At 34.1% G+C, this 23,124-nt stretch overlaps 5 protein-coding genes across 5 annotated transcripts; 4 read left to right on the top strand and 1 right to left on the bottom strand.

Annotated features, from left to right (window-relative positions):
* Window positions 1-7,404: 7,404 nt before the first annotated feature.
* On the top strand, window positions 7,405-7,805 carry MONOS_15310 (uncharacterized protein; the record flags this gene model as incomplete). The annotated part of the gene is made up of 2 exons (XM_067868180.1): window positions 7,405-7,567; window positions 7,627-7,805. 2 exons carry the CDS (start codon window positions 7,405-7,407, stop codon window positions 7,803-7,805), a joined length of 342 nt encoding a protein of 113 aa, XP_067727583.1.
* Window positions 7,806-11,726: 3,921 nt separating this feature from the next.
* MONOS_15311 (uncharacterized protein) lies at window positions 11,727-16,556 on the top strand (the record flags this gene model as incomplete). Its single annotated transcript, XM_067868181.1, has 1 exon — window positions 11,727-16,556. One exon carries the CDS (start codon window positions 11,727-11,729, stop codon window positions 16,554-16,556), a length of 4,830 nt encoding a protein of 1,609 aa, XP_067727582.1.
* Window positions 16,557-17,199: 643 nt separating this feature from the next.
* MONOS_8947 (putative vacuolar protein sorting 26A) lies at window positions 17,200-19,049 on the bottom strand. The gene is made up of 4 exons (XM_067879399.1): window positions 18,614-19,049; window positions 18,383-18,550; window positions 18,040-18,295; window positions 17,200-17,779 (listed from the first exon to the last, which is right to left on the bottom strand). The coding sequence occupies exons 1-4, from the start codon at window positions 19,003-19,005 to the stop codon at window positions 17,684-17,686; spliced, it is 912 nt and encodes a 303-aa protein (XP_067727581.1). The 5' UTR covers window positions 19,006-19,049; the 3' UTR covers window positions 17,200-17,683.
* Window positions 19,050-19,555: 506 nt separating this feature from the next.
* MONOS_8948 (uncharacterized protein) lies at window positions 19,556-20,431 on the top strand (the record flags this gene model as incomplete). The annotated part of the gene is made up of 2 exons (XM_067879400.1): window positions 19,556-19,891; window positions 19,937-20,431. The coding sequence occupies 2 exons, from the start codon at window positions 19,556-19,558 to the stop codon at window positions 20,429-20,431; spliced, it is 831 nt and encodes a 276-aa protein (XP_067727580.1).
* Window positions 20,432-20,482: 51 nt separating this feature from the next.
* MONOS_8949 (uncharacterized protein) lies at window positions 20,483-21,217 on the top strand (the record flags this gene model as incomplete). The annotated part of the gene is made up of 1 exon (XM_067879401.1): window positions 20,483-21,217. The coding sequence occupies one exon, from the start codon at window positions 20,483-20,485 to the stop codon at window positions 21,215-21,217; it is 735 nt and encodes a 244-aa protein (XP_067727579.1).
* Between the last annotated feature and the right edge of the window lie 1,907 nt (window positions 21,218-23,124).

Below are 23,124 nucleotides of genomic sequence, written 5' to 3'. Positions count from 1 at the left end.
ATGGTTGATGGAACTGATGCAGCTGCAACTGCATCAGGAAGTGCTTATGCTAATGAAGATCTGTTGCGGCTCATTGAAAACGGGTTAGGTGTACAAAACTTGTTGTAAAGAGTATTTTTCATCTGATAAAACACGCACGAATCGCACGGTTGTGGAAGATGCGTCATGTTTGGAGGGAAGAATTTGAGAAGAATTCCTTTTTCTTATGCAATGTTTGATACGTCCTCATCGAAATGTTTTCGGTGGTTGTCCATTAGCAGAAGAGCTTTGTGTGTTGGAGATGGTTTTGATTTATTGATGATTATAGGAAACCAGTTATTCAACATGATGGATTTAAATATATCTTTTGTAATCCATCCAGAAGAAGCTGAAATGAAGTGGATGTTGAAATAGGAAAGAGAAGAAAATTCTGAAGGAAGATCTTTCGAAGGCCAAAGAAGATAGCTGGGTAATGATGAACCATCAGTACAAATGCACATGCACAAAGTTGAATTAGTCACTATTGGAGGTGATGGAGGAGCAGGTGGATTTTGCCCTTTGAGGCAAACAACAAGTTTTGAAGTTGTTTCACCTATTGGCAAAGATGATTCATCAAAATTGTAAATATCAGAACAACTGATATTGTGCGCCGAAATGAGAGATGATAATTCAGTGAACCAAGTTCTCACTTTGTCTAATGATTGTGCTTCAATTTTCTTTATTTCCATTTGTCTGGAAACAGCAGCATGAAGAACGCAACTCCTTTCAAGCAGTTTGAAGGCAAACTTTTTGTTGATTTTTTTTGGCTCCTGACCAGCATCTGAACTTTTTTCAAGCAAATCAACACACTAAAATGCGATTATAGATTCGAAAAGAAATAACAAAACAATCACACACCATCGATTGAATATCTCTGACACGAACAGTGGATTGCTCCGACAAAAGAGCCAACACTTGATTCTCAATTGTTTCCAGCAGATTATCTGTAATTAAAAAAGGGTGTCCATCGCGTCCGATTTCTCTACCTTCCTTTTCTGCCTTTTTTGCTCGAAACCAAGTACATTTTGATAAAACTTTTTCTTCAACTGCAGTTCACCATTTATCATGAAAATTTTGTTTAATAGCAAATATTTTATTAATTTGTGACTCAAAAGCTTGGTATTTGTTTGCTGAAAGTTCTCTATGCAACTGTAAAGGAGTTTATTCCATGCTATTTATTATTCATTATGGATTTGATCAACAAATAATATCAGCTTTTGAGAAGCAAGGAAAGTCAAAAAAAAAAGCAAATGTCTCGGATTAATGTTCTTGATAACAAATTTAAAATACACAAAAAAACACAAACACTTTTTATTGCTTTTTGTATTGAAATATAAAACTTTCATAAGTTTTTGATTATCAGTTAATGAATCGTTTTTGACATTCAAGCTCATCGTTAATGGACAAATAGTTTCTTTACAATAAAACAGTGAGCACAGTTTGGTATATCCAATTGAAATTCTTTATTCATTTTGAAAATACTGCTTATTATTCTTTGTTTAGGATCGGGTTTTGCACTTGGATCGAGTAAAGCACCCACTGTCCACCAAAAATAATACTCCTCGAAAAAAAATTATTCGAAATCGAAAATAAATAATTCGATTTCATAATTTATTAATTCAATTTCGATAAATAATAAATCAATTTCGAAATGATAATTCTTTTGATCTGAGGAATGAATTACTTGTGTTTCTGTGAAAAAAAATTATTTATTTTTATCTCGTCAGCACTTTTTGTTTATGAATATTTCAAAAATGAAGTTTTTTCATTCAAAATAATTCATTCCTTTTAATTGTCAATTTTATTATTGAAGTCAATTCAAAAAGTAAATGAACACATTCTTATATGGGTAATTCTTTTTGATAAGTCACAAATGTGAAATTTTCTTATGAATCAAAAATTTCATATTTTGCATATAATTTTGTTGACATTCACCAAACTTCACTAATATGGAATCTATTTCTGGATAGTGCCATTTCAAACATTCTTGAGGAGATTTGTGAGCCGAAACAGAAATTTGAGCAAAATATTAAAATTTTTGATATATTTGAAAATAAAACATTTGTGACTTTTCAAAAATAATCATTCATATAAAAAATTGATGCTTTTTTTATTTTTTTTCACAAAAGAAACTGAAAAAATAAATGGGAAATTATTTTCGAACCCTTTGTCACTCAAGAAATGAGTCGAAATTTTTATTTATTCATCATGTTAATAAAAAAATGAACTATTCAACAATTTATTTTACTTTTGAGTGATGATTTTTGAAATTGTCAAATACAAAAATAAATTTTTTTGTCAATAGTTGCAAATTAAAAACCAGTTTTCTTTGAGTTTCAATTTTTGATTGGTTTAAAAAATAACTTGAAATTTTTCGTTATTTATTCTTGAGATATATTAAAAATAACAGTTTTAATCGAATTTCAAAAAAATAATATTCTTTTTCAAATTCGAATTATAAATTTCGAAATCGAATTATTATCTTTCGAATTTAATTAATTTTTGGCGTAGCTGTTGAATTAAATAAGTTTATATTCAAGAAAAATAGAAAAATGTTATTTAAATACGTCTTTGAAAAATTTAAGACCAAACCAGAAAAAATTACAGCAAGTTCCAAGAATATGGACCGCAGATAAAAATATAAATTATCATTTCTGACGAAAGAAAGTGTTATTTTAATTGATACAAAATTCGTTTTATCTGTCGAAAATGCATTGTTTAAAATTTTCATTTTTTCATTTGATCTATCCCATAACATTTTCTTGTTTTTGTCTAGTTTGAAATTTTTATTTATTGTTAGAATGAAGCACTCTTCGAACTTCAATACAATAAATATAGAACAAGAATCGATAAAACTTTAAAAGTCCAAAACCATATTTCGCTATTTGAATGCCAAATGTTGCAAATGTTTGATGATATGAATGTGAAGAATTACTCATATGTTCAATTTTTTTGAAAGGTTTTTTCAAAGTGGGAGCTAAGTTATTACAGTCAATTATTGAAAGCACATAAGTCTAATACAGCTTGTCTATCTGTCTTCTTGGAAGATATTGATCAACATATTGATGAATGATGAAATTTGAGAGAAAGCAGTGAATAAAATTCATCTCTTGAAGGAAACAACATATGAATTAAACAATTATAGAAACGTGTGAATTAGAAGAGATAAAAAGAAGAGAGTGATGAAACGAGAAGAAGAAATGAATTAGAAATATATATATATATATTTTTCAATTGTTCGTATTCTTGTAACTTGAAAATATCATATCATGTTTTCACAGCTTTTTGTGACTATATCCGATTGTGATTGTATTTGATGATGCTTTGAACAGATAAAAAATAAAAATAAATAAATTAATTAACTAATTTTGGATCAAAATTTTTATTTTTGGAAAATTTACATAAATACACAATTTTCACTTGCTCGAACAATTTTGATCATAAATACACATTATTTTGACATTTTTAGCACATTTTTGGAAAAGCGAAAAATTGATATTTTCGATCAAAAAATAGATTTTTCATTGAAAAAATCTCTTATTCTGAAATAAAATGATTATATATATTTGTCCCTGTGATTATATGCGATGAAAATGAATAAAAAATAAGCAAAAAATGTTCTTGCACACACAAATGTGGATGATGATAACTTATCAAAGTCGCTCAAATTTTGTTTTTGATAAGATATTTTTTGCATAGTTGTTAATAATGTGGTTGATCCTTTTTGAAATCAAACTTTCGTTCGAGTTTTGATCAAAATTGTAATCTCTCAGGGATTTTGAAAAAAATGAGTTGAAAAAAGAAACACTTATTGCTTATGATATTGCTATTGCAATAACAAATTTTGACACAAATCCCATTGAGATAAAATTTTTAATCAAAACTCGAACGAAAGTTTGATTTCAAAAAGGATCAGCCACGTGATAAATAAAAAGAATTCAATTCCGAAATTTTGAGAAATCTTTTGTTTTCTCGAAGAACATTTTTTTACTATTAATTCGGATAAAAAATTTCATAATTATGTTTTTATAAGAAATAGGAAAAAATAGAACATATTTTCTCACGGAATGAAAAAAATCTTGATAAAGAAATAACTATTTCTTATGGAAAATTGCTTGTGAAAAAGAAAACATCATTATTGGATAATCATCCTCAAAGGATGTGGCATCGCCTCCATCTCCTGCTTCAAAAAGATTGATATCATCATCCTTGTTATTTTCAAATTCAATGACTGGAACATCATCATCACTTGTTCCTTCAGGATTAATTTCTTCATCATCAATCTCCATTATGATATCTTCCTCGATCTCACTTTCTGATTATTCATTGTTTATGTAATTTGTTGGTTTGTATTGAAAGATCTGAGATTGAAATTCATTTATTGTAATTTTCATCTCTTTTTCCATATAAACTCATCAAAAAATAATCAATAAATCTTGTTTTGACTTCTGTTCGAGTGAAACTTTTTCTTAGCAAACTCCAAGTTCCTTTTATCTTATTTGTGCAAGTTCCAGAAAGAGGATCACGAAAGTTGAAGTTGTGACATACAGTCAAATGCTGATATACAGTCGATTCAAGACACTGATTTGCCTTTAACACATCGGAGAAGATAATAGTTCCTTCAATCACATTTATCTGGATAATTAATATTAATGTGCTTCACTATCTATTTAGCGCTTTCAGAAGTTAAAATTTTCCTTTCATTTCTTCAACGTTCGTTTCAGTCATGCCAAATATCCAAATTTTACGCTTTTTTCTTTCCCTTGTCATATTTCCTTTTCCTCAATATGGCTTTATCAATCTCCACAATTATCTCTTAACCTCCAAGCTTTTGAAATTTTGTCACATCAAACGAAACAAAACTTGCACGAGCAATTGAATAACATAAACCAACAGATATCCTGCTCATACTAGTGAATTAACTTTCTTGATAAATTCGAATGCCAATATGTAAAAACCAAAGTATTTGTATAATGATCCAAATTTCCAAATGACTTCTGTAAAATGCTGTTTCAGATAGCATTGAAATTCGTTTTGAACATTTGCTGTACTTCCATCTTCTTCTGTGCCCAACTTTCTCGACCTTCATGATTGCTCTGCAATTTGCACATCTTTTTGGATGCAACACATGCAAAATCTCCATTATCCATTATCACGTTAAGTCGTTATCCCATGTTATATATATTATAATAAATATTTTATATTTAACATCATTAATCAAACTTATTTCGCTTTTAAAACTGTTATTTCTTTAAAATTATAAAAAGAGAAATTTTTATGTTTATTCATTTAAAGATTGAATTTCAAACTATTTGCGCACATATTTGATCACACACATAAATTTGAATATTTTTATTGTAATTTATATTCACAATACACTTTTAAGAATTTCAAACATTAGACGATGTTTGCCTTATATGTTTTTTTATAAACAGTTATGCGTTTTAATTTTTGGATTTATTGAACTTTTCGACGACTACGATAAGCCTGGGTGACTGACTGACTTTGACTTGGAAAAAAGCGATATTTGACTGACGCGATGGAAAAAAATCCCGTCAGAAAAATTGTGTGCGATATTTGTTATATTTTTAATTACAGAATATTTTCAATTTGCTTATCAATTCACAATATTATGTTTTTTTAAGAAAACGATTGGTCGAAGTTTTCACAAATTATTCAATCGATTTTTTAATTAAGGGGAACTGACGGAACTGACGAAGGTGGAAATTTTTGATCAAAAAATGTCAATGGAGTCAGTGGCGAGCAGTGTCACCTGAAAATGAACAATGGGTGAAGAAAGAATAAAATTAAAGAAGAATCAGAAAACAACCTGAAAGATATCTTCATCGTTTGACCTTCTTTATTTAATTCTGATCAATAACAAATGACTTATTTCAAAGCTGATACGTTTGAAAAACGTTGATTTTATTGAAACAAGCGTATTGCTAATTTGTTTATCTGGAAAAATGTGGAAACTCTTAATATGTTTCAGATTACTTTCGAAAAGCAACTTTTCTGAAGTTGTTGAAGAAAATACAGAAATATTAATTTCGTTTTTTCTTCATTTGGAGAACTGCAAACTGCATCTTCTGAGTTGTGTCTTGCGCTAATAACTTCACCTTGCAGCGAAGCTTGCTGCGAAAGAGCCATTTCAAAAATAAAAAACAATATTGGAGAAAAGAGATATCCTTTGAGCATGCATTCGTTAGAAGTGCAACTGAAAGTTTGTTTCTTTTTTTTGCAATCAACTTTTTCATGTATTCATATTCGCAAAATTTGTTTGTCTGAAAGGAATGATGAAAACAAAGTTTATTTCTCTTTCGATTTATTTTTTTAAAGAATTAGAACAAAGAACATTCATTCTCTCCTTGCTTTTGAATAATTAAACTGTGAAGAGGCAAAATATCAGAATATCGATTATTATTTGAAAATATACAAGAATGTTTTATTTTTTCACCGAGTATTTATACTTCTTGCTTTATAGACATTCGTTCTTAAAAATCTTTATTCATTTCTTCTTCCTTCATAAAACAAACAGATCACAAATTACAATAACTTTATTCGATCGAATATTTTTTGGAAAAGCTAAAATGATAAGTTCTAATTTTTTTAAAAAAAAAATTATCATTTTTTCAATGGCTTATCAAAGAATGTTGAATTTTTTCAGCTTTGGATGGCATTCTTCGAATCAACTTAACAGCCAAAGAATTAATTCGATAGATTCAATCTCTTCCAATCATTTTTTGCATTCTTGTCTATCTTCTCTTTTCCTTTTCTTCATGCAACTAATCGTAAGCTGTTATTTTGATCAGCTTTGGCTTTGTGTTTTCCTTGCTAATGCAGAAAATAGACGATGATTTGACTGATTTGAGGGATGAGCCTTTCCATTTGTCAAAAAAATTATCCATTGTTCCTGAAATCTGTTCGACAGAAGCATCTGTGGTTGCCTCTTTCGACATATCTGTTGCTGAGATCGATGATAATTAGAGAAGATTAAAGATAGTTCCATCAAGAGTGGCTGCTGTGTCAGTCCCTTACATTCAGCTGTCGCTTCTGCTGCTACTGTCATCACGCGCGCTGCAAACATTGAAGGGATATGTTGTGGTGTGGCGGGGGGAGCTATATTGGGGCGTTGTTTGTTCAAACGATATGGCGCTATCGGAGATGCTTTCAGTTCAGTTGGTTGCTCCTCTTCCGCTTCTTGTGGTGTAACTGGGAAAGAAGTCTGGGAGCAAGTGAATCTTTGCTGAAGCAGATGAAAATGCATTCCCGTCAATCGACGATCAGTTTGACCAGTCGCAGCAGATATGGAGACCGCAGCAGTCGAGATGCATGGTGGTAAAGATTGTCGAAAAAGTGATTGGGCGAGAGGTTGTTCTGTGAAGGATGGCAAAGATTGTGGAGAAGGGGCTGTCGGAGGTGGGGCTGAGGATGGAGGATGCGGTTCTGTCTCCAGCAGCGATTGCGCTGGCTGTGCTGGAGGAGTTGGAAGAGGCAGAGGAAGGAGGAGGAAATGAGAGAAAGTCGACTATCCTACAGCGCACAGAGAGTTTGTGGAGAGAATCAAAGAGAATCAGGTAAAGCAGGTTGAAGCGATATTACTACTAGTTGTGGAGGCGCTTGAGCTGAGTCGGTTGAAGTTTATGAATACAGAAGCGGAGGCTAAGGTGGATACTGACAAGCAGCATTCTGTGGAACCAGAGATGTGCAGTTCTTCTTTATCTGATGAAATCCAACAGGAGATTTCAAGAGCAGATGAAGAAGAAGCAATAGGCCTTTGTGCATAACTACAGAAAGAAGTGAATGAAATGTGGGGAAAGATAGTGAACAGGTGGAAAAAGTCGAAGAAAGGTTAAACGACGAATGAGGAATAAGGGGAAAAGGGTGGTTCTGCTGATTTGGAGGAAGAAGGAAGAGCAAATTCTGGATGTGGAATCGCTGCATTTGAGGTTTTTGATTCGTATTGACGAGAGTGCAAGAGGGAGCTGGCGGGACTATCTGGTGGCGATGACGGTGGCAGGGGTGCTGGTGGAGCAGTGTACATAGCAGGAGCGGATTGTTGGGAAGCCAGTTGAAGAAGGGATGATACAGCAGGACGGGACGATGAGTAGGTGAGTATTTTTATTGGCACCAGTTTTTTTATTGGCACCAAAAATTATTTTCATTATCTTCATTTCATTAAAGCTCATAAAACTGTTTTATAACTTAAGAACAATAAACAAATAAAAATTAAGCTACACGTCAAATATTTTTTTAAAAAACTTTCTCAGAAAAACGATCTAATAATTTTTAACTTTTATATTTCGATCAATATTTTGCTCGTATTTTCTTGACTGATTGCTGTTTCGAGTTTTTATCACTGTATTCACAAAAACAACTGTATTTTCCGTATTTGTTTCTTATTCGTTATATTTTGAACCATTTATTTAAGTGTATTTTTGCATTTCACCATTTTTGTTAAAACATGCAAAATCAAGTGAATGTGTTAGTTTTATTGATTTTCATGAAGTGTATTATATTTTATAAGTTTTTTAAACAACATATTATTGATAATGGATAACTTCCAATTTGTCAATTATTTGATAAATGCAATTCTTTAAAAAGCATGATCCTTTGATTTCTTTTTAATTTTGAATTAAAGTTTATTTTTGAAACATGTACAATATACAATAAAGATTATTTTATCAATTTCTTTTGACATTTTTTAACAAAACATACACATTCACTTGATTTTGCATGTTTTAACAAAAATGGTGAAATGCAAAAATACACTTAAATAAATGGTTCAAAATATAACGAATAAGAAACAAATACGGAAAATACAGTTGTTTTTGTGAATACAGTGATAAAAACTCGAAACAGCAATCAGTCAAGAAAATACGAGCAAAATATTGATCGAAATATAAAAGTTAAAAATTATTAGATCGTTTTTCTGAGAAAGTTTTTTAAAAAAATATTTGACGTGTAGCTTAATTTTTATTTGTTTATTGTTCTTAAGTTATAAAACAGTTTTATGAGCTTTAATGAAATGAAGATAATGAAAATAATTTTTGGTGCCAATAAAAAAACTGGTGCCAATAAAAATACTCACCCTATCACGTTAATAATGGAGAGGCTGCTAGGGAGGAAAGAGGCATGTGGAAGCGGGCGAAGGAGCAAGGGTGTGGAAATATGTATACAGTATCGGATGGGGCATTGCTGCATTTGGAAAACAAACGAAGACAGTAAGAGATGTTTCAGATGATGCAAGGAACGAAATTTAGTAATTATGAAATGAAAGAACTGACAATCAATCTGAATAAAGCGACAAGGAAAATTGCGCATTTGCAAAAAGAAATAATTGATGGATTTGAAAATTGTTAATTTACACAAGTATTTCAAAAATTTCTATGTATTAATTATTCGATATAAAATAACAATTGTTCAAGTTGTGCCTTTAAAAATAGCTCATATTTTTCATTTTTCATCAATTCCATGTTTATGTTTGAAAATGGAAATTCAAATGAAATTTCTTCAAAGAGAAAATAAACGTTTGAATTTTATCTTTAACCTGAAGATAAACATTCAAAATATCAATAACTCTCATCTCCAAAAAAAGATAATATTAAACAGACAAGAAATGTTTTGGAAGAAATGAAAAAAATCAACAAAAAAAGTGTTTTGGTTATTGATTTTTCTCAAAATCTTTCTTTCCTTTCTGTTTAATTTTTCTTTTTTATATTTCTCTATTTTTCGTTTGATCATTTCTCTAACAAAATTTCAATTCCTAATTTCTTTGCTTTTCTTCATTGTTCTTCTCTATTCTCATCAAATTTTTCTTTCTTTCTCTTCAATTTTTCAATTTCTTCTCTTTCATCTTATAATTTCTTCAGTCGTTTTATTTCCATCATTAACGAAAAATCATTACAGAAGGATCTTCTTTCCTTTTTTTTCATCTACTTTGTCTTCACTTGTTCCTCTTTTCTTCATTTCTCTCTTAATCTCTGATGCAGATGCAGAATGTGAAGAAATTCATCAGATGAAGTGAATGAAGATAAAGAAGGAGATGCTGTGTGAAATGTTGTTGATATATTTGAAGAAGAAGAAGAAGATGATAATGGTGAATGGACAGATCGGGTTGATTAATTGTTGAAAATTGAGAAGATGAGATCCGATTAATGCCAACGGAGAAATTCATTGAAATTCTCTTTTTCTGGATTTTGTCTTCTTCTTCCGAAAAGAAACCTTTCAATCCTTTTAACTTTCTGCTCAACCATCCCTCCTCTTCAACAAAAAAGTGTAATATTGAGCGATCTCTTTTTCATTCCATTTCTTTCAATTTTTCACTTCCCCTTGTTTCACAAAAAATCATCTTTCCTCAAAAATAATTCTTTGTCAAAACCAAATGTCAGGCATCTTCGATATATCTTGAATTTCATCTGTCTGTCTTATTTTCCTTCCCCGATTTTCTTCTTCTTCAAAGCCATCTAATACCTGATTCTTTCAGCAGTATTAATAAATCATTATAATAATAATTACTGCAAAAAAACTTTAAACCTAAAATGTACCTATTTTGAAATCAATTTCAACATTTTATTCCATTTGCAACTATTTTCTCAACTTCAATTCTTTATCCTATCCTTTTTAGTGTTCATCCAGTTGATTCTTCAATTTGACTTCCAAATCCATTCATCACGTTCACGTTCCATATAAATTCACTCCCAATTCCATGGTCAGCCTGCATAACAAGATATCCCGCTTTCATTCATTTTCATTTATTTCCATCTCCTATCCTGAAAGAATAAACATATCAATAGGCAAATCTTTAATAATGCAAACCAAACAATATTCCTTTAATGAAAGCTTATGATTAAAAAGAAAAAAATATTTCTCAGTATAAATATAACAAGAATAATGGTTCATATTTTAGAAACTGAACCAATAACAAAGTCATTTGTCAAAGTTGAAAATAGCTGAATAAATTTTATGAAAAAATATCTATGTTAAAAAGCCTTTTAAAATAAAGATTTAAAAAAAAAAATTCTGACGTGAAAAAATTCTGCTGACTGACGTAACCATCGATTTTTCGATCCGTCACCCAGGCTTAGACTACGATAAGTTATCATATACCAAAAATGTGACAATACACGATGTTGATAATATTCGATGTGATTATATCCTATCTCAACTGTATTTTGAAAAAGATGCTAATTTTCGCGTCAACAAAAATTAATATTTATTTTTCCCTTTTCTTTCATTCTTTCATTCTTTCATTCTTTTTTTTTATTTGGACGGTGGAAACACAATAACAAAAACAAAAAAATCTAAATTTTTTGAACCTTAATTTTATATATTTTGGTTAAAAACATTTTCTGTGAATTTCATGAGTTCATTTAATTCTCAAGATCCAATAGGATCATTTGAGAAAAGCCTAGGATCAGAGTTCAATGTGTGCAATTTCAAACAATTTCAAAATTGATTCAATTTTAGGTTTTCAAATTTTAATAAATTTTTCAATTTGACTTATTATCATTGAGAAAAAACTCAGAACAACAGTTTTAGATAGAAAAACTGACATAACTGCTGCAGGAAACGCAATTTTAGAAAAGTTTGACGGTGCTGCTGCTCTTCTATATAAACAGTGGGACGAGTTTTCTCAGAATTACTTCAAAAGAGCTCGAGATCCATGGCTCCAAATATTAGAAAATTACAGGCATGCTCACTACATTATGGAGCAGACAAGAAAGTTTTATGGAGAAGCAATTAACCAGCTGAGAAGAGTTCTGCGAGAAGGACTTTGGAAAGTTTCTGAAAAAACAATGGATGATAGAGCTAATCTCAGAGGGGAGCTTGCAAAACTAAACAAAGAATCTCTTATTAATTGTATTGGAGATGACCTAGAATTATTTAAATGGCTAAAGGGTCGATATGAACTGAAAATAATAGAATTATTGGGAGATCGTGAAAAGGCATTAAAAGAGCAGAAAGAAGCATTAGACCGGCTTCACGAGGCTGAGATCGCGCGCCTGCGAGAAGAGTACGAGAGGCTGCTCGCAGAGCTGCGGGCGCGGCACCAGGAAGAGCTGGACAGCCTGCGGCGCGACCTGATTCTGCAGCTGCAGGGCAAAGATGCGTTGTCAGCGAGCGAGGAGGTTGAGAGGCTCCGGGCGGAGATCAGCGGGCTGCAGGAGCAGCTGGCGGGCGCGCGGGCGGTGGAGAACGCGCTGCGGGAGCGTGTGGATGCGCTGGTGGACGAGCTGAGCAAAGTGAAAGGGGAGAACGAGGAACTGAAGAGGAGGCTGGGGACGATTGAGCAGAAGCATCAGAAGGAGTTGGAGAGGATGAGAAGGGAGCATGCAGAGGCGATGGCGGCGCTGCTGAGAGAGAAAGAAGAGCTGGCAAAGGAGAACGAGGCGCTGAAGCAGGAGAACGAGGCGCTGAGGCAGGAGAACGGGGACTTGAGAAGAAGGGTGGAGCAGCTGGAGAAGGAGAAAGAGGAGCTGCTGAGGAGGCTGGCAGAGCTGGAGGCGTGGAAGAAGAAAGTGCTGGAAGGCGAGAGAGAGAAAGAATGGAAGATGAAGAATGACTTGTTAACAACAAGAATACAAGATTTGGAGAAGACGCTGTCTGCAAGGAACTTGAGGATTGGACAGCTGGCTGCGGCGCTAAGTGCTTTGAAGGGGTCGCCACATGCTGTGATTCCTCTTCAGATAGAGTTTGGAGGAGGAGGAGGAGAAAGAGGAGGAGAAAAAGAGAAGGAAAGAAGAGAAGAAGAAAGGAAAAGATTGACTTTAGCTCCATTGCTGGCTCGCACGCCTACGCAAAGCTCATTGATTCAGACTCCATCTTCTTCTTCTTCTTCTTCTTCTTCTTCCTCTTCTTTTTCCTCTTTCACTTCCTCTTCTCCTCCTCCTCAGGCTTTTAATTATCCTCCCTCTTCGCCTCGCTCCCCTCTCAGCTATTTGTCTTCCACTTCTCCTTTTCCATTGCCGAATTCTTCTTCTTCTTCTTCTTCTTCTTCTTCCTCCTCCTCTTTTTCTTCTTCCTCTTCTTTTTCTTCCTCTCCTCCTCCTCCTCCTCCTCTTCTTTCTCCTTCTTTCCAACCTTCTCACACTTTTCCTTCCTCCTCCTCCACAACTTCACTCACAACCACTTCTTCTATCACTTCCTTAGCTTCTCCTCGTCTAACCTATCCATTTCCTCCTGCTTCTCCTTCTTCTTCCTCTTCCTCTTCTTCTTCTTCTTTTCCTTCTTCTTCTTCTTCCTCTTCCTCTTCTTCCTTCTCTTCTTCCTTCTCTTCTTCCCCTTCCTCTCAGAATTTGCATTCTTCAGGTATAATTTCAACTGTCCTTCCAAATGGAGATGTTGCATTAAGCATAACATCACCTCGTGATTATCTTTCTTCTTCTTCTTCTTCCTCTTCCTCTTCCTCTTCTTCCTCCTCCTCTTCTTTCTCTCTCTCCCCCGTTCCTCCTTCTCCTTCTTCCTCTTCTTCCTCTTTTTCTTCCTCCTTCCAACAACTCCAGCAACTCCAGCAACCTCAGCCTCTTCCTCCTCTTTCTCCTTCCTCTTCTTCTTCTTCCTCTTCTTTTCAACGCCGTATTCAGCAAAGAAATCTTTCTCTCTCTAAATTCACTTCTTCTTCTTCTTCTTCTTCTTCAAATAATAATAATAATAATAATCCAACTTCTTCTTCTTCTTCTTCTCTTTTCGATCCCCCTCCTCTCCCCATCAGCCCTTCATCTTTCTCCTCCTCTCCTTCTTCTTCTCTTTCCTCTGCTTTTGATCTTGCCCCAATTTCAACCACTTTTTCGCATGTTCCTCAATACGGCACAAATCGAATGAAGATGATTGGAGCAGAATACAAAAGTCCGTATTCAAATAGCCTGCTGAATTTGATAAGCGCTTCTGCTAATGCTAATGCTTCTTCTTCTTCTTCTTCTTTCTCCTCTTCCTCTTCCTCTTCTAATTCTTCCATATCTCCTTCTCCTTCTCCTTCTCCTTCCACAACCCCTTCATTTCCTTCTTCTTCTTCTTCCTCTTCCTCTTCCTCTTCTTCTTCTTCCTCCTCCTCCTCTTCTTCTCCTTCTCTTTTCCCTCCTCCTCCTCGTAGCACCCGCCCAGTGACTCCTCTTTCCTCTCTCTCTTCTCTTTCTCCTCTTCCTTTCTCCCCTCGTTCCCCTTCCAATTCGAATTCTCGCTCTAATTCCCGTTCTCCTTCTCCTTCTTGTTCTCCAACCTTCCCTTCCTCTTCTTCTTTTGCTTCGTTGCCTCGTTCTTCTTCTTCTGCTTCTTCTTCTTCTTCTTCTTCTTCTTCCTCCTCCTCCTCTTCTTCTCAAAATCAAAATCAAATTCAACAACAAATAAGGCCAGTAACTTCTCCTTCACCTTCTCCTTCATCATCATCATCATCTTCTTCTTCTTCTTCATTTCTTTCTCCTTCTCCTCCTCCCTCTTCCTCTTCTTCCTCTTCTTCCTTTTCTTCTTCTTCTTCTCCTTCTTCCATACATTCTCCCCTCTTCTCTCCAACCGCTCTTTCTTCGTTTTCCGACGTTTGTTCGGTTTTGAACCCGAATTCGAAGCAATTTTCGAAGGAAATTGAGAAAGAAATCGAAGAAATTGAGAAAGAAGAGAGGAGAAAGAGGGGAAATGAAGAAGAAGAAGAAGAAGAAAGAGAAGAAGAAAAAGGAGAAGAAGAAAGAAAGGGAGAAGAAGAAGAAGAAAGAGAGAGAGAAAGAGAAAGAATAAAAGAACTTGTGAAAATAAAAACTAAAAAGGAAGAAGATGAAATCAAAGAAGAAGAGGAAGAAGAAGAAAATGAAGAAGATAAAGAAAATAAAGAAGAAATCAAAAAAGAAAAGAAAAAAGGAAGAAAAACCAAAATTGAGCCGAATAAAATAACAGACAGAGAACCAAATGGAGATGTGACAGAAAGAAAATTGAAAGTTATTCCACAAAAACCTCTTCTTTCTTCTTCTTCTTCTTCTCCTTCTTCTCGTCGCCCTTCTTTCTCTGACCCACATCCAACTTATTCTTCCTCCCTCTCCTCCACATACACACCAATATCATCATCATCATCTTCTTCTTCTTCTTCTTCTTCCTCCTCCTCCTCCTCCTCTTCTCTTTCTTCTCCTTCTCATTCTCCTTCTTCTTCTTCTCTTTCTCCTTCTTCTTCAAACATTTATTCCTCTTCAATCAGTCTTATTCCAAATTCTTCTTCGACTTCTTCTTTTTCTTCTGTTCTATGCAATTCTTTGCCTTCTTCTTCTTCTTCGACTGAAAGAAGAAGAAATATGCTGTCAGAAGAAAGCGAGAGAAGAAGAAGAAGAGGAGGAGAAAAAGGAGAAAGAGGAGAAGGAGAAGAAGAGATTGATTTTGAAGAAGAAGAAGAAGAATTAGAAACAGAAAGAAGAGAAGGAGAAGGAGAAGGAGAAAGAAGAAGAAGAGGAGGAGGAAAAGGAGAAGGAATAAACAAAGAAAACTTTCATCGAATTCCGAATGAGCCAACTTTTGCCAGGACTTCAGTGAAAGTTCCAACACTTTCCATTCAAATTGCCCTCAACCAGAACGAACAGGAAATGCTGTCTTTTGATAAACTTATTGCTTCTTCTTCTTCTTCTTCTTCTTCTTCTTCTTCGAATTCTAATTCTTTGAATCCTTCTTCTTCTTCTTCCTCTTCTCTTTCTTCTTCTTCTTCTTCTCTTTCCTCTTTAAATTCTTCTTCTTCTTTTTCTCCCCCTTCTTCTCCTCTGTCTTCTTCTCGAATTCAACGCCCTCCTTCTGCTACGCCTCCTCCAACAACAGCAAGAAGAAGAGGAACTTTCATTTCTTCTTCCTCTTCTTCTTCCTCCTCCTCTTCTCTTTCTTCTTCTTCTTTTCTTTCTTCTCCTTCCTCTTCTCCTCTTTCTACAGCACGCACAACAACTTCTAGAGTTCATCTTTCTCCTTCTTCTTCCTCTTCTTCCTCTTCCTCCCTCTCTTCTTCTTCTTCTTCTTCTTCTTCTTCTTCTTCTTCTTCTTCTTCTTCTTCATTTAATTCTCCTCTTTCTCCTCTTTCTTCTCTTTCCCCTTCAAAAACACCCAAAAAACAGCATTCTCTCATTCGCCCTGCCACTTCAATGTGCCTTTCAACTCTGAAAAAACAAGAAAAATCAGAAAATTTTGAAAAAAAACCGAAAAATTTTGAAAAAAAACCAGAAAATTCAAAGAAAAATGCGATTTTCACGAAAAATAGCTCAATTTCTGGATCTCCTCAGAATTCGAAGGTGAATTTGTCTGCTTTGTTATTCACGCCTCGTGTTAGTAGGCAAAAGGATCATAATTCTTCTTCTTCTTCTTCTCCTCCTCCTCTTCAACCTCAAAGAAGACCTTTCTCTGCCATGGATAGGAAAAGCAAAGTGAATGACAAGAAGGAAGAAGAAGAAGAAGAAAGAGAAAGAGAAGAAGGAGAAGGAGAAGAAGAAGAGAAGAAGAAGAAAGGAAAGGAAAAGACGAATAACATCGACAGAAGAACGCTTAAGAACTTGATGGCAGCTGCTTCAGCAAGAACGGCAAGATGAATGATTTGAAATGGAAGAGAAAAATCGTTCTTGTTAAATTTGGCATTAATCTTGTCTTTTTTATATTGTGTTTTTGAAGAATGGTTTAAATTTAACCTTTTTTCTTTTATTTTTTATTTGATTTTTTTGTTCATTGTTTATGAAAAGATCGCACAAAACTGAAGTTTTCAAGGAAATTCTGTTGAATGATGATAAATGAAAAACGAAAAAAAAAAAAAAAAAAAAAAAAAAAAAAAAAAAAAAAAGTAAAAAATTATTCATTTTTCTTTAATCCTTCCTATAAACTTCAATGAATGCATTATGCATTGTTAGAATGAAAAAAAAAAAAAAAAAACAAAGAGTTTTTCATTTAAATAACAAAAGACTCTTCAAATGAATCAAAACTTATCTTTCTCTGATAAAGTAATTGGCAAACAAAATAAAAGAAGCAGACGATAATTTATTCAAGATTCAAAATCTTTATTTCAACAACCCAATCTGGAGAAAGAGAAAGAGAGAAAGAGAGAAAGAGAGAAAGAGAGAAAGAGAGAAAGAGAGAAAGAGAGAAAGAGAGAAAGAGAGAAAGAGAGAAAGTAAGAAAGAAAAAAAGAAAGAAAGAAAAAAAGAAAGAAAGAAAAAAGAGAGAGAAAGAAAAAAAAGAGAGAAATAGTGAGAAAGTTACTATTTGAGCTTAAGCGATTAAAAAGTGGAGGTGATAACAAATCGAGAAGTGAAGATTAAAAAAAGTTGAAGTTTTTCTCTTTCTTTTTTCTTTCTTTTCTTCTTTTTTTTTTTAAAAAAAAAGAAAAAGAAAGAAAAGAAAAGAAGAAAAACATGATGAAGAAAGAATAGCATAGTGATACAACCAGCTTTAATTGATATGGCAAGAAATGATTTTTTACAGTTAAATTGAGAGAGAACGAATAATGAACAAATAAAAATTCTTGTTAAAATAAAAGAAGGAAAGGGAAGAGAGAGAGAGAGAGAGAGAGAGAGAGAGAGAGAGAGAGAGAGAGAGAGAGAGAACAATGCTTTTGATTCAACAATGAAGAAATAGATTTTCTATGTATATTTCTCCATAACAATCACATTGAACGATAAAAAAAAATAAAAAGAGAAAAAAGAAAGAAGCAGAAGAAAAGTGCTTGTTAAACTAAATCCTTCCTCCACAGCGTAATTTCTGCCTGTTTGAAGTATCTTCTATCTTCTTCGTCGAAAATGACAATGTTCAAGTAATATCGAACCTGTGAAATATCAGGAAATATCAGGAAATATCAGGAAATGCACAGAGAGAAGAATAATTTGTACAAATAAATGCAATTTGGGGAAAAAAAAATAAGAACCTAATTTTAAAATAGTCCCATTAAAAATCCACAACAAGTTAAAAAAAGTTTAGAATCTCTCGCTTTATCCTCTTTTTTTCTTCATCTTCTTTTGGAAAGCATTTTTAAACTCTCTCTCTCTCTCTCTCTCTCTCCAAATTGATCAATCACATGCAACAAACCTGGAAGCATGAATTGACGGTCGGATATGTCGGAGTCAAATCAAGACTCTTCAGATACATTCGAATTGGTATGATTTCTCCCTTCACCGGAGCACCATCCATCACTTCAAAACGCATCAAGTTGTCGCTTTCGTTGTATGCGCTTGCATCCTGAAATGTTGTCTCCTTTTTCAGAATAGCCACTTCCATGTTTTTCACCTTCAGACGGCAATCTGAAAACGAGATTTTGCCAATGATGCAATCATTCAAGTGATATCTAATTTATTTTTTAAGCAAATCAAAATTAAAATCATAAAATTAATCCGAAAAAAATTTTATAATATCATAAATTAATAAGTGAAACCTTGAGCGTGAATATTCAAATTCAATATGAAGTGATCCTGGAACTCCAACTGCCATTTTTATTGTTTTGTTTGATTCTGGTTCTGTTTGAATGACTCGAACGTAAATCTCTTTTTCTTCCGTAACATTTAAAGCTAAAGAACGCTGAATTTTTACAACAATTAAATATCTGAATAAATATTCAAATTAAAAAATTTTCAAAAAGTGACAAAGCAATTATAATGCTTCAAACCGAAGATTTGCATTAATGCCGTAATAAGACTCATATTCTTTTTTGACATTTGAAAAATCAAATGAATATGTTTTTGTTTGCAGTAATGTGCCTGCTGGTTCAAGCTCCTTTGTCACTGTGACAAAATTGTTTGATATTGTCTTTTCTCCAAACAGTTCGATAACTCCAAGGAATTCGCACGTGATTCCAACATGATCAACTTTCTTTCCCGGAAGAGGAGTGACAGTTATTGTTCCTTTCACTGGGTCTTTTCCTCCATATAAGCACAGAGGTTCTCCTTCTTTCTCACCACTAGGCCTGCGAATTTTTCTTCTCGTAGCTTCCCCTTCTAAAGCAATATTTATTGTAGCTGGGGTCACAAGTCCTCTTAAGCTTGCCAGTATACCTGACATTTGAAAGAGTTGCAAAAATGTGAATTATTGATCGATGCCATCATACATATTTTTCGAGAAAATTCAGATTCTTGAAAGGCAAAAAACAAAATACAATTAAAACAGAACAGTTTTTTTGAATAAATGTTCAAAGAAAGTTTTGTTCTTATTCAACAAAACAAACAAATGTTCCACTTGATGTAAACAAAATTATTGCCAGAATGAAAAATAAAGTAGGGTTATAATTTAATCTCGACCTTTTTTTTTCATCTTGACCTTTTTTTTTAATTAATCATTAACTTTTCCCACAATTTCATATTTTTAAAGATTTTTAAGTATATATATGAATTCAACAGATAAAAATAAATACATTTTGAAACAAACCCAATTTCGCATGGGTGGGGAGATGGGGGGTTTAGCCCCTTCATTGAACTTCTGTGTGGAATTGGAGGGTTACATGGGGAATAAAATTCTCAGTTTGTAAAAAATGTTGTTTTTTGTATTTTTTTTCATTTCATTTCAATTAAAAAAATAAAAAATTATTATGATCTTAAAATTATTATTAAAAAAAATGAAAATATCAACAGAAATGAAATTAAAAGAAGGTAAGAAAAAACTGCAGCGCGCAATGTCTTCGCGTAAGTGCAGGAAGTATCACAGTCGGCTGGAGCGAATGGCTCACAACGTTGTTGATGGAGTTGTTCGCATGACGGATGCAATTAATTCAAAGGAATTCAGCCGCACAGGTATCAAAAATGCTGTGAGAGCTCTCAGAAAAAAAAGGCTGGTTAGAAAAGTTGGCAGACCTGCAGCAGTTGTTAGCGAAAAGGAACAAAGAGTTTTGGATGTTATTCACGTTGAGGCGAAGTCTGGAACATGTTTAACTTTGAAAAAAACAAGAGAATTGGTTTGTTTCATTTTTATTTATATGTTTTAATCATTTGTTTTTCAGATAGAAAATATTATAAACGACAACGATGATGAAGACTCACCATTTACAGAAGTTTCCATGTCTGCAACTTACGGCTTTGTCAACCGTCATCCGGAGCTGAAGACTGGAACGCCGAAAAATCTGGACATAAACACACTGGCTGTTTCGTGCAGAAGTGTTTCAAAACCCTGGTATAAAACACTCGATGAGCTGCATGAAAAATACCATTTCAATCCATCTTTGAAAATAAATGTCGATGAATCTTCAACGCGCGTTCCTGCAGATTCAAAACAGCTTGTTGTTCAAACTACAGGCACAAAAGCAGGTTTTACGAAAGAACCACCAAGAATGATTAATTCCACATTCGAAACAGCTGCTGCAGAGGATGGATATGCCTTTCCTTCTGTCATTTTGCGGCCAAGCGTCAACCTGCCAGAAGAGCTGAAAAGCCTGTTATCTCCAACGCTTGAGATATGGGCAAATGAAAGCAGCTGGATGGACAACGTGTGCTTTTAAAGGGATGCTCTCACAGTTCTTCTTCTTTCTGTCATCGAAAGAAGAAAACGCATGTCACTTGAAAACGAACACATTCTTCTCCTTCTTGACTCGCATGCATCTCGCGCAGATCCATCGATCTGGCGAGAATTCCAAAAACAGCAAGTCGACGTTTTAACATTCGTGCCACACAGCACACACCTTTGTCAACCACTGGATAGAGGAGTGTTTGCTGTGTTCAAATCTGAAATGACAAACAGATTTGAGGCTCCATCTTCCTCTTCATCTTCTTCAAAACGAGCAGCAATTTCAGACGTTCTGCCTCAAGCCATCCGCACTGCATTATCACCTTCTGTAATTCAGAAAACTTTTGTCTGCAGTGGTGTTCTTCACAATTCTTCTGGTCCAGTTCTTTTGAAATTGCACGAATCTTCAATTGACCCTCTTCCATCCCGAAGAAAAAGATTCAACTTTTATGGAAAAGTGATAACCGACGAAAATCTTTTAGAGAAATGGGAAAATCATTTGAAAATGAATATTGAAAGGAAAAATGAAATGGATGAAAAGGAGAAAGATGAAGTGAAGACTGTTGTGGATGATAAGAAAAAAATAAAAAGAAGATTTCTTCATGTGAAAAACGATGATTCTGATGAAGAAAAGAAAGATAATGCATTAAATCGAGCTGAAGGAAAAAGGAAAGTTATCAGAAGAATTAATACAGATTTTGTTAACTTTTTATTATGTAGATTTTTGAACTTTTCTCACTTCATTTTTTTGGGTCAGAATAAAGAAAAAGGGTCAAGATAAAATAATAACCCTATTCAAACCATTTCTTTCAGCAAAAATTTGATTTAAAAAATCATTCATAAACGCCAAAGATAACACCATGAACATCATTAAACAAACTAATCTAACATCCTAAATGAAAGATTTGCAAAAGAACAGTGCAATAAAGACTCTAACCTTTTTCTCTTTTCGCATTTCACTTAGGCATTTCGTTGTGCGCATCGCCAACAACTCTGTCACTCTCATTAACATTCTTCTGAAAAGGTGATAATCCAAACTCTGTTGATATTATTGCTTTCACATTTCTCATGCCTTCATCTTTGGATGGCACAGTTCCGCACTCCTCTTGCTTGACAAAAAAAACTCCATTGAATACGTTTGCCCATTCACAGTGCATTGAATCCCCAAAGTCGATGAACATAGACCGACACTTTTTTCAATTCCACTTTCAGTGTGGATCCAAAAAAATCACATTTTTCACAACTTTTGCAGTTCGTTATATTTTTTTCATCAATTTTTTTTCAGTGCAAGTGCTTTCACCATTGTTTGCAGTTGTTCAAGACAAATTACAGCCACATCAAAGTTTTTTTATAATCTTTTCACCAATCAAAATTGTGTTTTTATTATCAAAAGACAAAATATTGCCAGAACAATTCTGCACTCCCTTCTTCATGTATCCTTCAAATTCCATCAATTCACCACCAAAATAGGCTGTTTAGCGAATTGTTCAATTCTAATAGCAGAAACCATGAAAAGTAGCAAATGAAGAAGATGCAACGTGACGGTCCAAAGTTTATGCTTCCTCATCAGAAGACAGCCTTGGTGATGCTGAAAACCCATCTCCATGAGATCCTGCGAAACGAAACAGATTTGGAAGAGGGGATTCCGATGTCAAGGATGGAGAAAAAAGTGAAGGCATAACAGAATCCGAAATAGTAGAATTCGTTGGTGTTTATTACAAGTTGCTTCTCACTGCATTTTAAGGACTCACAGTCAATGCTTCTTTCATGATATTATTGCGATGTTCGCTTCCAATTTCTGAATCTGTGATCTTTGCGTCTGAAAATCCTCCTTCTTTTCTTTTCTTTTTTTGTTTTTTCAGCACTTGTTCGAGTTTCAATAGCTCCTCATTATCAACACAGCTATGCACAACATTCGCAATTTGAATACAACTCTTATTTTTGGTGCATCAGATGAACTTGTCTGAGCCTCCAACTGCTGAGAAGCTGAACGAAGAGTGGACTAATCGCTCCATGAATAACCATTCCCCTTCGAATCTTTGCTGAAATTTCTCGTTTTCTGAGATTGGTTTAAAGATATTGGTTGTGTTGAATGAATTAACAAAGATGCCAACAAAGTCGAAGAAGAAGAGGAAGCAGAAGAAGATGTTTGAGAAGAATTGTCTTTTGTAATTGTGCTTGGATGCATCTGCAAACAGGCCTTTCCTGTCCCGTCATTGCTCCAGAGTAACTGCGAACCTGATTCTGGCTTTTGATCTTCATGAGCCAATATAGCAAGCTCTTATTTTGCAACTTTTGATCAAAGCCTCATTTCCTGTTCCTTCGAATGACAGCAAATCTCTTCTTCATCTGCTGATGCGAGCTGTTCCTTCTCTTTCATTACCTCAGATCCCTTCTTCTCTCTGACAAGCAGATTTTGCAATGTTGCTGAATACACCATCGTTCGTTGCATAACTGTGTGTAAAATGCTCTCACTTGACAAGCGGAACATCTGCCCGTTTTCCCACCCACCAAGCTCAATCTGCTATGCTGAACTGTCAATCCATCCTTCACATCGAAGCTTGCCCCGAATTCTGCACAGCCGTTCATCAGCATCTTCTTCTTCTTTGGTAGTTGAACTCATGACTCCTCTGCTTCCTCGTCTTTCATCCTTCTCATCAGATACTAATCCTTTTTTCCCACTTATTT

This window comes from Monocercomonoides exilis (genome assembly GCF_001643675.1).
Source record: "Monocercomonoides exilis strain PA203 chromosome Unknown scaffold22-1379369, whole genome shotgun sequence".
Lineage (NCBI taxonomy): Eukaryota > Preaxostyla > Oxymonadida > Polymastigidae > Monocercomonoides > Monocercomonoides exilis.
Note: the sequence above shows the minus strand (reverse complement) of the source record. Positions and strands in the feature narration are given on the sequence as shown.

Coding starts and splice junctions, on each gene's coding strand:
- MONOS_8947 (XM_067879399.1), bottom strand. CDS start 19,005: ATGTCAGGTATACTGGCAAGCTTAAGAGGACTTGTGACCCCAGCTACA. Junction 18,551..18,613: donor GGCATTAATGCAAATCTTCG/GTTTGAAGCATT, acceptor ATATTTATTCAG/ATATTTAATTGTTGTAAAAA. Junction 18,296..18,382: donor TTTGAATATTCACGCTCAAG/GTTTCACTTATT, acceptor AAAATAAATTAG/ATATCACTTGAATGATTGCA.